The sequence below is a fragment of the Chelmon rostratus genome, chromosome 13 (genome assembly GCF_017976325.1).
Source record: "Chelmon rostratus isolate fCheRos1 chromosome 13, fCheRos1.pri, whole genome shotgun sequence".
Classification (NCBI taxonomy): Eukaryota; Metazoa; Chordata; class Actinopteri; order Chaetodontiformes; family Chaetodontidae; genus Chelmon; species Chelmon rostratus.
The window spans coordinates 11,155,574-11,171,909 of NC_055670.1; the positions used below are offsets into that span (position 1 = coordinate 11,155,574).

The following is a 16,336-nucleotide window of genomic DNA, read 5'->3' on the forward strand; positions in this document are numbered from 1 at the left end:
CTGCGAATGTGTCCACTTTACACTTCGACTCCGCTTGATTCAGAGGCCAACATTATACTTTTCACTCCACTACATTGACTTGATAATTGGTAATCAACAAAATCAACAATAAACTATGATATTACTATATCAATAAGATTATTGATCCCCAGGGGACAATTAACACGCTACCAAGCAGTATGTAAGGTAATATATATCAATTCATTAAAATTAGCTCCTCATTTACCAGCTGCAATATTAAAGTGATTAATGCATCAATAATTATAATCCTGTAATATACATTTGTCTGAAATGGGACTGGTTGTCTGCAGTCTCTCATGAGAATAATGTTCAAATGATTTTTACACATGAGAAAGAGTGTGAACATATTTAATTTGTTCGTGTAAACGCTTCCATGGTCATTGTCACCTGCTCTTACTTTGAACTTTGTGTATAAACAGCTGATCAGGTTTATTTTGAAGGTCGGTAATGAACAGACCGGAAGCTCACAGGTATTCCACCTGGGTGCTCCTCTTTGTAGGAAATACCTGGGCTGATCGGGAAGGGTTTCCTGGCTGAACGGTGCAGGTACTCCCCTCGGCTTACCTGCGCAGGTTATCGGAAGAGTTTTGTTCTAAGCCTGTCGAAACTTGTTCAACGTAAAACAGAAACCCGTGAGCTTTCTGACTAACTGCTGACTACAGATAAAGTGGTTGCCCCCTTAAACTCCTGCTGCGGAAAAGTGAAAGTAAACGTGAAGGCGGCTGCCTGTGACCTTTCTTCTTCTGAGAAATGGCTCAGCGACACTTGCTCACCCTCTTCATCCTCACCTCCTTTGCAGGTGAGTTTGCTGGTTTTTCAGGTTTGGCACCTCTGTGTGAATATGAAGTGTTGACGGCCAGTTTGTGGTAAACTGAAGATGAGTAATAAAGTTCAGTTCAGTTGTCTCGGAGCTGTGCACAGTAAAAATAAAGTTAGAAATAGAGTACATAGAATGCATAAAGTCAAGTAATACAGTATACAGCACTTTTAAGTGAGTGAATTGATAAACAAAAAAGATACTGTTTTTTTGTTAATCAACTGAATGACTAATCCTTTCGCCTTTGTGACACCTAACCATAAAGGGCGGTATCCTATTTTTAAACCCTTGAACCTTCCCCAAGTGTCCCCGCGGTATCCGGTATTTCCAGCTTATTAGAAATCACACTGGAGGACTTGAGAGAGCCACCAGCCACTGCTATACTGATGCCAGGTGGCTACAGTGCACCTCAGCTGTGATTTACCATCTTACCTTACATTACCATTTTCAGCATGTTCTAGTGTTCATTTCATGTCTGTTTTCCTGTGAAGAGCTCACTGCTTGTCACTCCTTTGGTGCATTTTGAGCTGCGGCCCTTGTATTAAAGGTGCTGTACTAATAAAGTCTTCTATTATTATTATTTTCACACAACAACAAAAATGTGATACGTGCTCCACTTTTATTCTCTGAACAACATCAGAAACAGAATAGCAATATTAAAAACATCTCTTAACAGCAAATATTAAACTCGAGTGCAGTCATGTGTCACCTCTCTGCTACAAAGGCACGCACTCCATTGCTGTCGAATACTGTGAAATGCAGCTGAAAGCTCCATAAGAAGCTCGCAAGTCGAGATTGTTTTGTAAAACTACTAATTATTTCCCAGGTCAATAATGAACTTTCACCCTTAGACACTGATATTATGTATTTGATTCTAACATTTAGCCTGCCTCTGTCTGTAAATGACCACAGGCTTGAATCAGCACCTCTCTGACGCAGCGTTAGCAGAACTGAATGCCAGAAGCTTCACATGTGTAGGATTTATTTGCAGACTTGTTTGCATTGGATGAGGTCTTGTGATGTCATCGTAGCCTTCAATGTTTAAAATAGCGTCTCGTTCTCTTCTGCACCTCTCTATTCTGTGTGTCCAGTTGCTGGAGAGTCTTCAAAATATGCACTCAAAGGGAAGCAGGTGAGCTTGAAGCCAGACATCACTGGACACCCTGCAGAAATTCTGTGGAAGCATAACGGCAACAAAGTGGTGGAGTTTGACAGTCAGGAGGAAAGTGTGTTCAACCCGTTTAAAAACAGGGTCACTCTTGACTGGCAATCGGCAGAACTCAATATCACTGACCTCAGCTTTGAAGACAGCGGGAAATATGTGGTGGAAGTATATATCAACAGGCAGTTGCATGAAATCCCTCATGAACTGGAGGTCATAGGTGAGTATTTTTTTTACTAACTCTTGAGTGTTTATAGTAGTTAATGAGTCATCATTAGTGGAAGTGTCATGGATGGACTCAACACTCTTTATTGTCAGACTGCCATGCTTTCATTAGGAGGCAACGTGTTGGGTTACTCTACCAGCTGCTTAAAGACATTTCTGAACATCAAATTAAATACTGTTTTTGGCATGAGTCATAAGCATGAGGCACAGTGGCGGCCTTGGGAGGCTGGTAAACCCCGAAGGGAAATAAATGCAGAGAAAACATCTGCAGGGGTCAGGTGTTTAAGGCTGATACAGACACACAGAGTCAAGGCTGTTAAGTTACAAACGGCTCTTCTACCAAGTATTGACCTGAGAGGTGGGGAGTTTTAGTAATCAAGGATTTGTTTTCACTGGGTCATGATGGTGGAAATGAAGGAGGGGCCAAGTGCCGCCTTTCACTTTCCCCACGCAGATTTCTTTTGTCAGTCCAGGGGATTGAAGCGACGACCTTCCGGTCGCAAGCTTTGGGCCATGCCTGCCCCTGTATTTGAAGTTTTCAGTCAAGGAAGTTGTTGGTATTTGTAGTTTCTTTCAAACACAATAAATCGTTTTGTGCTGTAAATCAGTATCAGAAACGGGTTGGACCTCTTCAGGCTGTGCGCTGATGCTTTCACTTTCGCTCTTACCCTGAAATGTTTCCTTATTCTCCCTCAACATGCTGAAGTCCTGTAATTGGTACCCAAAATTAACTGAGGTGCATGTTCATACATTCAAGGATTTCTGTGTTAAAATCCACTGCAACATTAATCCCACTTGACGTCATGTTTTGAGTAGAAGTGGCATTCTCTTATCTCTTAATGTGTCACCTATTGAAAGACTTTGCTCTCTATGAAATATTGATTGCTTGTTCAAGCAGGCGGCAATATACATGTACAACCAGTGCCAAAGTTAGAATGACTGTTTTAGTCCAGCCATAACCAGACCAACAAAAATTAGCAGCAGTTTTATTTCTATTTTATCCCATTTTGTGATGCTAATTCTTTATTTCTTGTAACAACAACTTTATACCTGGTTCCATGTTTAAATCTTGTTGCATGAATGTTGTGTTTGTTATTGTATATGCATGTAGCATAATAGAATCATTCATTTCATTCATCTGTGTCTTGAAATAGAAATTGTTGCCAAGCCCACCATATCCTGCACGATGAATGATGGCGGCGGCTCTAACATGTCTGCAACGCTGGAGTGCTCTGCAGAGCCCAGACATCCTCAGTCCTTAATGACTTTTGAGTGGAGTTCACATGGAAACGTGCATCCTGGCACACAGCTGATAATATCTCTTGGGGAGAAACATGATGATGAAGTGTACAGCTGTCGTGTGAGCAACCCTCTGAGTCACGACACGGCTACATTCACAGCAAAGCATTGCTACCCCAGTAAGATGTGACTTAAGGCATCAGCTGCACTGTGTATTTATTGTTCATGTTGTGGAATTTGTCATTTCAAGCAAATGTGCTTTCAGGCATTTATTTACAAAGGATGTTCTTACAATTTACCCACAAGTTTTACTAAGAAACTATAACTGCACCTGCTGCATTGACACTGAATTTGAAACTTTGATCTTTCAGTCTCAGCTGAGCTTTATATCTTTCCAGTGGTGGCAGAAGACGAACACACAAATGATCCGTGCATGTGTCCCCTTTGCATCATCAGTAATAATAGTAGAATAAATGTATAAACAGATGTCTCTTCTAAAACAGTTTCAAAGTGAGCTTCAAGAGAGACGACAGAGTTCATGTTCAGAAACGAGGCCGAGATGTTGGTTTGGTGATGAATGTAATGTAATAAGAGTTTGCTGTGAGTTTGGCTGTTGTGTTTCTGTGCAGATGAAACTTCTGCAGCAGTCATTGCCGGCGTAGTCTCTGCGGTTATACTGCTCCTCATCATTGTGATCGCGGGGGTGTTTTTCTGCCGACACACCCACAAAGGTAAAGTGAAAAAAACCTTAACCAGAGAAATTGATCCCAAAATTATTTATTTTTCAGCAACGAAGGGGTTCTAGCTGATAGATATTGTATATATTCACCGACGCTCCTCGCATTCTCCAAGCTGTGTAACAGTCGAGTAAATGTAATAATAAGTTCCATCTGGGGCAAAGTTTAGAGACGACTACCAACAGTGTGCATAGAAATCTATGTTTGTGAAGTATTATTGAATACAATAAGCTGCGATTGTTGACTCCAATCTTCACAGTGTTAGAAACTAAAACCTGCTGTTTCTACCTTCTTTTTCTGTCCTCTCACTCTTGGTTCCAGCATGTTTTGCAAAAGGAACGAGAGATGATTTGAAGAAACAGTCACCACCTGGTAAGACAGAAGGTGTGATACTGTATATTTTCAGTGATCAGTCTCAGATGTAGCGCTGCAGCTAACGATTTTTTTTTTTTCTGTTTTTTTATCATCAGTTAATCTGATGATTACTTTCACATATAACTGATTGCACTTTATCACAGATACAGATACAATATAGATTTTTTCACGAAGTGCAGAGGTTCATGAGGAACCTATTACCTGGGTTCAGATCAGAACTGATCAAGTGCTTGTTCCTTTGTTCATAACATAGGTTTCACCTAATTAAGTTGAAACATGACTGAACCACAAAGACTCCACTGTGAAATCTCTTTTTATATTTTATACCAGTGATGAACATCAGACATTGCTTTTTAATGCGTATTCTAGTCAGAGGTCATGTCGTCTAAGATCTCTTTCATCTTTGATCTCTGTCTTTCTTTCTTACTGGAGGGTTACATTATATTTTGTGTTTCAATCTGTTTCAGGGTCTGATGAGGAGAAGGCTCAGCGTGATGAAAATACTCGTCTTCTTGACAGAGCACCCACACTTCCCTCTACTCAGCCACTGCGCTTCTCAGACCAAGGTAATGGGAATATGTGGCCTAATGACCCTGTTAGCAATCAGAAAGGAAGCACAGATTCAGTTTAAAGCTACAGACAGGATTATCAATACTTTTTACTGTTGCTAAGAAAAGTGTGTTTGTGCTACAACAATTGCAAAAACAGGGTTTAAAGCAAGTGAATGAAAAAAGCATTACTTCTAATAACTATCTGCTGTTAGTATTCACAAAACAAAATATCTTTATTATGTCTCAGCCAAATGGCTGAAAGGCAGACGTCCTGATAGGAAGAAGCAACATCTGTATTTAACCAATTTAGTATACTACAACTACTACTACTACTACTACCAATAATAATAATAATAAAAAATAATAATAATAATAGTTGTTGTTATTGTTATTATAACTCTATTAATAATAATAAAATATCCACAAGTATTCAGACATTTTTTTAATTTCATTTTCTCACATTGCCTGCTGGAGCATGGATACACAACCATGACTTTTTCTTCTATTTTTATTTTGGGGTTATGTTGTAGACAGAACAGAATGAGGAAATTGAGATAAATCCATGAAATGGCATGTGTCACAAATTATTATTAATTGAATCTATTGTGGAGTGCAACAGGAAGCTTTATTTATTTAATTCTTTTATCTTTTTTACTTTACAGATGATTCAGAAGATGAGAGGCCACGAAAAGGTAACTCTAACACAAATGATATTTAGTATAACTTATACAGAGTGTAGAGCAGGCATGTCCAAACCATTCCATAAAGGGCCGTGTGGCTGCAGGTTTTTATTCCGACCAAGGAGGAGAACACCAGGCTGACCTCTTGACTGGTTGCAACAAAAACCTGCAGCCACCGGGCCTTTATGGAATGGGTTGGACAGGCCTGGTGTAGAAGATGGTGCAGATGAATCCTGCTGGTTGTCTCTGCTCACTCTTTACAGGGCATGTCCAAAGCATGAAAAAACACTTTGAGCCAAACAACAGTGGACAGACTGCGCCCACAAACTTGCAGACAGGTAATTTTTGTTATCTAACAAACATGCATTGTTGGATGTGACAACTGTAACTGATGCTGTAACTATTTTCAGTATCACGTAATCTACTGAGTATTTTCACTTTTAATGAATCAATGAATCTTTGTATTTATATGTCAGAAAACAATGAAACGTTTCCAATAACTTGTTTTGTTTGAGAAACGATGTTTCTGTCATTGTTGCAAACACATTTCTCTAAGCCGTGCAGACTGCTTCTGTCTGATTTAATCTCTTTACACTTTCTTTTTCTGGAATTTCTATTTCCTGTGATTTATGTTTAAGAGGGAACAAATATCAGCATGAGAAAACTGCGTCTCCTCCTCCTTTTCCAGGTAGTGAGTCGCCTTCTTGTCCTGATGTGAATCATCTTGTTAGCAACGACACAGGTGATGCAGATGCAGACCAGTCCAGAGAAGCTGCAGGGGAAAAGGTCCCACTGTGTGCAACTGAAGCAGACCCAGCTGGTGCGCCGGCCAGGGAATCCTCCGCTGCTCCTGAATACTCAGGTTTGGACTCTACACTGTCAGAGCTGAATGCAGAATAGTCACAAGAAAAAACAAACACTGTCTTCTTGACAGAGCACCCACACTTCCCTCTACTCAGCCACTGTGCATCTTAGACCAAGGTAATGGGAATATGAGGCGTAATGTTAGCAATCAGAAAAGAAGCACAGATTCAGTTTTAAGCTACAGACAGGATAATCAATACTTTTTACTGTTGCTAAGAAAAGTGTGTTTGTGCTACAACAATTGCAAAAACAGGGTTTAAAGCAAGTGAATGAAAAAAGCATTACTTCTAATAACTATCTGCTGTTAGTATTCACAAAACAAAATATCTTTATTATGTCTCAGCCAAATGGCTGAAAGGCAGACGTCCTGATAGGAAGAAGCAACATCTGTATTTAACTAATTTAGTATACTAATAATAATAATAATGATAATAATAATAATAATAATAATAATAATAATAATTATTATTATTATTATTATTATTATTATTGTTGTTGTTGTTATTGTTATTGTTATTATTATTGTTGTTGTTGTTGTTGTTATAACTCTAATTATAAAACGTCCACAAGTATTCAGACATTTTTGTAGATTTCGTTTTCTCACATTGCCTGCTGGAGCATGGATACACAACCATGACTTTCTCTTCTATTTTAATTTTGGGGTTATGTTGTAGACAGAACAGAATGAAGAAATTGAGATAAATCCATGAAATGGCATGTGTCACAAATTATAATTAATTGAATCTATTGTGGAGTGCAACAGGAAGCTTTATTCATTAAATTCTTTTCTCTTTTTTACTTTACAGATGATTCAGAAGATGAGAGGCCACGAAAAGGTAACTCTAACACAAATGATATTTAGTATAACTTATACAGAGTGTAAAGCAGACATGTCCAAACCATTCCATAAAGGACTGTGTGATTGCTATTGACTATACTAGTAACTAGTAACTATTTTCAATATCACATAATCTACTGAGTATTTTCACTTTTAATGAATCAATGAGTCTTTTTATTTATAGGTCAGAAAACAATGAAACATTTCCAATAACTTGTTTTGTTTGAGAAACAATGTTTTTGTCATTCTTGCTTTATAAGCAAACACATTTCTCTAAACCGTGCAGACTGCTTCTGTCTGATTTAATCTCTTTACCCCTTCTTTTTTCTGGAATTTCTATTTCCTGTGTTTTAGGTGATGTGAATAATCTTGCTAGCAACGACAAAGGTGATGCAGATGCAGACCAGTCCAGAGAAGCTGCAGGGGAAAAGGTCCCACTGTGTGCAACTGAAGCAGACCCAGCTGGTGCGCCGGCCAGGGAATCCTCCACTGCTCCTGAACACTCAGGTTTGGACTGTACACTTTCAGAGCTGAATGCAGAATAGTCATGAGAAAAAAAACAAACACTGAGTCAAATATAAAAGAGACTGACGAGCAGGAATAAGACAGAGGTACCACCTAACTTTAAGTCCCCCTACTTAGCATCTGTAAGCAGAATACAAACATTTAATAAATGGCTCATGACAAAGTATAATGTAGTTGTACACAGTATTAGGACATTTTAAGTGTTTAGTAATGCACAGTGTTTTACGGTAGTAACAATGACAGTACTAATAATCAGCAGTTAACTTAAAATAGTATATCATATACAGTATATATGTAGTATGTATGGTATTGTATGTATATACATATATGACACATTTATGTCTGTGATCTATGTACATATTAAGAACAGATAGTATATGTTCATAATATGACACTATGAATCTAATAATAATGCAAGTATGACCAATAGTAATAGCAGTTGCAGTGGATGTCAGGCATGGCCATGACAGGAGACGTAGCGAACCTGCGAGACGAGAAAGCACAAAGACTCCAGGGATGAAGCCAAGTTAGTAACATGTCTTGGTAGAACATGTCTACAGAAGGAGAGGGAGAGAAGAACAGAGGAGCTGGGTGTATCATTGGAAGTCCCCTGGCAGTTCGGTCCCATAGTAGCATAACTAGGGGCTGATATTAAAGTGATTTTATAACCACTTATTAAATGTTGTAGATATTGGTATTGGAAATTTCAATGGCAGGAGATTAATAAAGTTTTGTCTTATCTAATGTTATTTTATCTAATAAAAAATCCTTTTTTCCTCATCTCCTATCCTGTGGTGTGCCACAGGGGTAAATCCCAGGCCCTCTATTGTTTGCAAATTACATGTTCCATTCACAAACAGATGATAGTTAGCACTGTGCTGATGATACTCAGCTGCTGTCTGTTAAAATCCAGCAAGAACTGCAACTGGTGTTAGATTTTATTTGTCAAATGTTGAATGTTGGGTGTGACAAAACGTGACAGCTAAATTATTAAAGATCCAAAATCATCTTATGTGACCAACAAAATTCTATCAACCATGAAGCTCTGGGCCTTTCACAGTGAATGTCCCACATAGCAACTGGAATCTGGACGTTTTTTCTTTTTATAATGTTTATAATATAAAAATTTGTGAAATGGCATGTGTTACAAATTATAATTCATCGAACCTATTATGGAGTGCAGCAGGAAGCTTTATTTGTTTAACTCCTTTCCCTTTCTTGTACAGTACATGATATGGATTCAGAGGATGAGAAGCCAACAAAAGGTAACTCTAATACAAATGTTATTTAGTTTAACTAATACATACTGTAGAGGATGTTACAGATGAACCCTGCTGGCTGTCACTGTTTAAAGGGAGTGTCCAGAGGCTTAGAAATGTCTATGAACAGACTGCTGCCAAAAACTTGCGGAGAGGTAATTTTTTTTAGTTAACAAAACATGGATTGTTAAATAACAGCTATAATTAATGCTTTAACTAATGTTTATTTTCATTTCATCACTTAATGTATTGATTGTTTCCACTTTTAATGAATCAATTTATCTTTTTATTTATATGTCATAAAACAATGAAAAATAGTGAAACAATCCCAAACCTCAAGGTCACATCTTCAAATAACTTGTTTTGTTTAACCAACAATGTTTTTGTAATTTTTGCTTTATAAGCGACTACAATTATTAATGTCAGTTAATTGTTAATGTTATTAATCAACTAGTTGATTAATCTATGTATTGTTTCAATACTGCTTGTCATCAACCTCACACATTACTTTGAACATTTCAGAATGCTTCTGTATGGTTAAACCTCTCCTCCTCACAGGAGAAGTTATATTTGTTATTTGTTTATAAAGACATTAATGAACACTTAAATCTGCTTACAACTAGATGATAAATGGATATAAACCATTCATTACATATTTAGATACTGGTTATAAATGCAAAATAGGAGGGGTTAAAATAAAGTTTCACCAAGATGGACTACTTTCATTGCATGAAATAAAATATGCAATGTCTCTTGTAAACAAATAATCCTTTCCTCATCTCCTATCCTGTGGTGTTCCACAGGGGTCAATCCCAGGCCATCTCGTGTTTGCAGATTGCAAGTTGCCACATTCACAAACACATAATAGTCAACATTATGCTGACGATACTCAACTGCCATCTGTTAAAACCCAGCAAGAACTACAACTGGTCTCAAATGTTGTCTGTTCGTTGTCGGATGTGACAAAACGTGACAGCTAAATTATTAAAAATCCCAAATCGTCTTATGTGACCACCATGAATGACTTCTGTGCCCAATGGCTTTTTACTGTGGCTTTGCTCATTTGTTCAATCTCCATGGAGTAACACAGATTGATGTTTAAACCAAGACTGCGTCTTAACAATTGGATCCTTTTGCAAATACTTAGCATTCAGTGCACTTTTTCTACTATTTTATTTGAAACTTTGTCATCTGTTTCAGAGTTAGAGAAAGAGGCAGAGGCAGAGGAGACTGAGGAGGCAAAGTCTCTTCCTGCAAATGGTGTCTTTCCTACTACTCAGCCATGTTCACCATTGACCCAAAACTCTCCAAATATGGCAGCTAAGGACACCGCTGCTGAACCCAAGGAAGACGCCATCTCTGATCAGGTTAATGCCGAAACTGGCAGAAATTTGAGAAAGTTTAACTCATCAGGCATAGGGAAAACAAACGAATCAGACAACTGTAGCAGGAACGAACAGACGCCCAGCGTTCCTGAAGATAAAGGCTCAGAAACACTGCATGGGCAAGACTCAGGCACACCACAGGAAGAAACACACATAAGTGACGATAAACAGCAAGAAATTAACAAATTGGTTTCTGCAGCTGAAAATGAAACCGATAGTGACGGTCAGCCTCAGAACTCCACTCCAGCAAAACTAGAAAACACAACCACCAGTACCCTTCAAGAGTCTCCAGACACTGCAAATACTGACCCAGGTCAACAAGAAAAGGGCCAGACCGGGAACAACTCTGATGATTCTGGTGAGGATGACGGTGAAACTGCTGAAGATAAAAATGGTGAAGAAAAGTCAGGCCTCAGTGAGGATAAAGACACACAAAAGAAAGATGAAGTTGTTGCACTATCCATCATACAACAAAATGAAAAAGAGAAAATTTAAGAAGGAAGAAAGTGAAGTTGTAAATACAGCAAAGGAAAAAGGATAAGAGCCATACTGACGTGTAAAGGCAGAGTTAAAAGAGTGTGGAGGACTTTCAGTCCAGGACTGTCCAGAGGAACACAAATGTACACAGTAAGGCCCACTGAGAGGAGGAGCAGTTACCCAGCGACAGGAGCTACAGCCAATCAATCTACAAACTACGACCAAAGTGACAAAAACTCATGCCATACCACATGTACAGATTTAAATATCACATAAAGTGATAAAGATGCTTTAATTGTAAATAGATGTCTAATAGATATACAGCAAAAGTAAAACATCAGCACAGAACGAACATTGTAAACACTTGTATCTAAGTATCCAATGAATAGAGGTGCATTACAGAAAACACTTGTAGTCATGATCTATATTCAGTCCATGAAGTGACAGGCTTCTGTGATCCAATAGTGATCCCTTCTCTGCAGGAAATTACCGTCTCTTGGAGGAAGTTACACCTTCAACAAAATGTGTTATTACTGGTAAATGGAATATTCAGTGTTCTACTCGTCTTCTCCACATATGACTTACCACATGGCCAAGTGATCAGATACATGACTGACTCAGTGTGGCATGAAATCATTCACTTTATCTGTGTGTGAGGTGTTAAAGTGCACTGACTGCCACGGTTCCCCCTCAGGAACAGGTGCTGAAATAATATGAGTCTACCAGGTGACCTCGTAGGTTTTTACCTCTTTTATACAGCATGAGTGGTTGTTCTTTGAATGCATCATTGAGTTGGCAGTCAGATTCAGTATATGCCAGTGCTTTGTTGTTATTCCCTTTATCTGATCTGCACCTTTATAATATTCTGTATTGTAGACATTGAAGTGGTTTGATTTCACTTTAGGTCTATTGTTTAACAATCAGATCAGATCTAGCTTTGATTTTAGTAGCAGCATCATTTGGGACAGATTTCTTGCGTCCTGTGTGGAAGATTGTTTTAATTCATGTTCCTCGTCAAATTCATCAGTTTTGTAGCAGATACGATTTATCTGTATCTGCAAAACTGACTGAAAGGAAAAGTGTTTTAGCAGTAAGAGATGATCAGAGTTTGCCCTTAGTGAAGTTTTTGTAGCACCAGATTTTCCAATTCTATCAGATGCAAGAACATTCATTCAGTAACAACACATTTGAATTGAATCATCCTATTTCCTCTACAGATACATTGAAGGTAGCACTTCTCCAAAGAGAAGGTAATTTAGATATTTCAGTGTCAAGAAAGGAATATTATTGGATTCAGTGCCTGAGAACCTCATGGATTGAATTTAGATTGTGATTTCAAATGTTTTCTGTAATGTAGCTGTCTTTTTTTATGTTTATTTTTTGGATATGTTTATAATGTTCTTCTTTTATTTTAAGATTTCTGTGATCTTTCTTATTCTATCGACTTAGCTACTTGTAATGTTATTCATGTTCTTTGCACATCCATTCAATTTTTAATGGTTCTTTAAATGAAACAAAAAGTAATAGTAACACTACATGTATGCCTTTTTACAAATCAAGCAATCATGAATAAGAAGTTATATATTTAATTCAATCAATGAATTTAACACCACAGATCTTATGAATCTCAGGCCATGAGAGTTGTAAGAGAGACACTCCAGTATAACAGAAATAACAAACAAACATCTAAATCTCATATTGTGACCTTACTCATGGCATACTGTGGCAAGGTTAAAACAGATAATATTTTTCCTTTTTGGAAGCAGGTGCTTGTACCAGACGGAAGTCACCACAAGCATCAAATAATCCCTCTGCATCCATAAAGATTTGAAAAATGTACGTGATGTCAAATTTGTGAGAGTATATGTATGTATTTGAATGTTTGAACATTTTCGGAGTTCAGGGAATATGTAACATGATTGGTTATTTGTTGTTTTTTTATGATTTCCATGCAGCAACACTGGAGTTTTTATTTGTATTTTGTTTTCCTCCCACTTGCTGTTCATGAATGCTTTGATAAAGACGATGCTTTTGTAAGAATCTTTGTGTTTTTGTTCCATGATAAAAGCTCAGATTCCACTGTTTTTGATGTGATAATAACACCAAAATATTTATCGAAGAATGCAGGATTTGCTTTAAGATTCCTTTCGAAAACTGAGAGATGGAGCCAGAATACTCTGGGAATTTATTCACAGAAGAGGCCACATGTCAGGGGGGAAACGACTGCTGAACTGGAATGCAGCGCATTTGTAATGAAATAGGAGAGAATAAAGTTCATAAAGTGATGGTGTGTTTGACACCTTAGCACAGGAAATCTATAACCTACACACATACGTAGAAAATATATACAGAGGCTGCACCAGGCGATGTAGATAAATAACTGTAAGAAGTCTTATTTCTCAGTAGGGGGCAGTGTTTATTAGCATTTACTGCCTGTCATGGACTGATTTTTAGAAAGGAGCTTTTTGAGGGGCTTAACACAGAGCTGGTTGAAGGACATCTTCAGCTATAGAGGCTTAACAAATAAGCCATCACATAAATCTGTGATGGCCAAATGTATTTATTGCAGATCATCTACAGTCTGATACATACAGATAAATGATATTACTTTGAGTCCAGGGCAGGGAGTATGGAGGCTCAAAGGCGGCATGCAGAGAGACTGATGGTACAGCTTAAAGAAATGTTTGCTGCACAGTTGCATCACCGTTTGGACATTAATGAGATCGACGTAATTGAAGGTGAATTTAGCGAGAGGCGGCGAACCAGCAGACAAATCAGCTAAAGGGCCCTGTGATGCAAATGCACGAAAAGCAGGTTCACCCACTGCTGCACGATGAGCGGGTGTAGATTTCTAAAGGCAGTGGTTGGGCCATGTGAGAAAGTCATGCATGATTAGTTTAACCTCTGAGTCACGGAGAAGTCTGTGATCTGCTACCACCTGACCTGTGGGTTCAGGGCACAAGCAGAGAATGAACACTATCGTATTTCTGTGGTCGCAACAAATACCAGGGGGATATTAGAGGATTGAATTATTTGTGGGGATCGGGGATGTGCCTTCTGAGGCGAGGGTCACAATGAGGTTCTGCCGAGGCATTGCTGATGTGTTGATGGCAGCGGGGATGTCGCACTCTTCCAGTGGCGCGATGGTTTCTCCATGCCAGCATGTTTTTATATGAGTATCTGTTCTCAAAGACGATTCTTACACCAAAGAGGCTTTTTGGATTTTTTCTGGATTTTGGGGGAAAACAAAAACAAAAAACAAAACACAACAGCTAGTGCATGCCTTTTAAAGTAAGAGTACTTGTTTCCTTTTCCACATCCTACAGTTACATTACACTGGAGTGTAATGTTCTTCAGATAGAGGCCCAATTAAACTTTTCTCCTAAGATTGTTAAGGTCCTTTACGGCCTTGCTCCAAAAGGAGAGGAAGAAAAAAAGAGGAATGGGCCACCCTCCAGAACTGCCTTTTATACCAGGTTGATTAGCATGCTGGGTTGTTTAAATTGCCTCCTGGAGGGCTGACGTGAAATCGAACAATATCCTCTGGCTTTAGAGGCTAGCCCCATAGCTTCTCATTTATTTTTATGCAGAGTTAGGACAGACCTTGGCACTACTCCACTGAGGAAGCTGAGCCCGGGGAGGCCAGGTCTGGGTAGGTCAGGACAAATCAATTAATATCAGCTCAATAAAAGTTCTTGGCTCTCTCTGGGCCATACTTTACTGTGACAGTGCAACCTGGGCGCCCACCATAATTATGTGGATAAATTGTTAAGTGTGGTCGAGGCATTATAATGAAATAATATCCCCTTTCCTATCTCTATAAAAGACCTCCATTAAGGCCTGATTTGTCTTTGGATCCTGCTTTTATGAGAAGTGATAGTAGAGCATTGTTTGTCATTGTTATTATTATACTATATTAAACAAGGTTTCCCTCTTGGGTGATGATGTTTATGACTGTATTTTTGGTTCCAGCTCAACCTCTATGCTCTTATTTTTCTGCTAACATTTGGTCATCATGTAAAATTCAAGTGTGCCCAAGGCAGAAAGATTATTACACCCATGGCAGCAACCAACACAGTGGAAACACTTATTAATACACTATTTATATAGCTATAAATGCTACAAAGGGGACAGATAAAATAGGTGTAGAAGACTGAAAGTTGTTCGACTGTCCTCTCTGAACCAAAAAAGATCTCAGTCGTCACAATTCAAGTAACCTGATCGGTATCATTGTTGAGATTTATACGGCCGTCATGCCGTCATAACGCCACTAATGAGGAACTTAATTAGAGGATGTTATCTGCTGCTCATGTTGTGTTTGAACAACACAGGGTCCATGAAACTGCACCACTGTTGCCGTGTTCATATTTGGCGACCACAATATAAACACTGGTTTTCAGACCTCCTGGCTGATGGAGGTGTGCACGGCGGCAGCCATGTTTGCGTGAGTCTCACGGTGGATTCTTTAACGTCGGGACGGCTGACAGCTAATTACAGCGTCTCAGACATCGCCCCGTTGCCTAGCTGGAGTTTGGGACTCGTCCACATCTTTGTGCCTGCACACTTTCTCTATCACGCAACATCTTGGCAATAATTTCCCTGTGAAACATCAATTGTTAAGTCAATAAGTAAATATTTTCCTTTGCATGGCCAGGAAAAATCTTGGAGTACTCGCATGTTTTCGTTATGGTTTCTCTTGCGCATTTGCTTTGGAGACGGCTTTCATCGTTGCGGTAGTGACACAGAACCTGGTCGAATTTGAACTTTGTATCTAAACAGTTTCAGCTAAGCATGAAACAGAGACAAACAATACTTAGTGTAAAACAAAAAAGGGACTTCCTCGTTTGCCAAACATTAGAGGACAACAGTTTAACTGCAGTAGTATAATGTATGTTGTATTCGGGTTCTTTGCTGCACCACTTTGGTCCAGACTGAAATATCACAACAACTATTGTATAGATTGTATAGCCATTAAATTGCTGCAGCCTGCACACATTCATAGTCCCCGTAAATCCTGATGACTTCAGTGACCCTCAGATTTTTCCTGTGGCGTCACCAGAAGGTTGACATTTAGGTTTTTTGTTCACATACTGTATGTCCTTACAACTAATGGATGGATTGCCGTGAAATGTTTGTCCCTTACTTACTATGCTTGCAAAATTAACCAAACTCCCGTCGGCC

General features: G+C 38.7%; 1 protein-coding gene across 3 annotated transcripts; it reads left to right on the top strand.

Moving 5' to 3' along the window:
• Window positions 1-132: 132 nt before the first annotated feature.
• Window positions 133-11,424, top strand: LOC121616150 (suppressor protein SRP40-like). 3 transcript variants are annotated; one of them, XM_041950815.1, is made up of 13 exons: window positions 133-820; window positions 1,930-2,220; window positions 3,380-3,643; window positions 4,094-4,195; window positions 4,523-4,585; window positions 5,044-5,142; window positions 5,790-5,819; window positions 6,071-6,145; window positions 6,496-6,669; window positions 7,478-7,507; window positions 7,864-8,016; window positions 9,261-9,299; window positions 10,494-11,424. In XM_041950815.1, the coding sequence occupies exons 1-13, from the start codon at window positions 772-774 to the stop codon at window positions 11,171-11,173; spliced, it is 2,049 nt and encodes a 682-aa protein (XP_041806749.1). In that variant the 5' UTR covers window positions 133-771; the 3' UTR covers window positions 11,174-11,424. The 3 variants fall into 3 exon arrangements, with proteins under 3 accessions (XP_041806749.1, XP_041806750.1, XP_041806751.1); XM_041950816.1 differs by having other exon boundaries at window positions 4,523-4,573; XM_041950817.1 differs by lacking the exon at window positions 7,478-7,507 and having other exon boundaries at window positions 6,496-6,549; window positions 7,897-8,016.
• Window positions 11,425-16,336: the final 4,912 nt, after the last annotated feature.

Coding starts and splice junctions, on each gene's coding strand:
- LOC121616150 (XM_041950815.1), top strand. CDS start 772: ATGGCTCAGCGACACTTGCTCACCCTCTTCATCCTCACCTCCTTTGCA. Junction 2,221..3,379: donor TCATGAACTGGAGGTCATAG/GTGAGTATTTTT, acceptor GTCTTGAAATAG/AAATTGTTGCCAAGCCCACC. Junction 9,300..10,493: donor GGATGAGAAGCCAACAAAAG/GTAACTCTAATA, acceptor CATCTGTTTCAG/AGTTAGAGAAAGAGGCAGAG.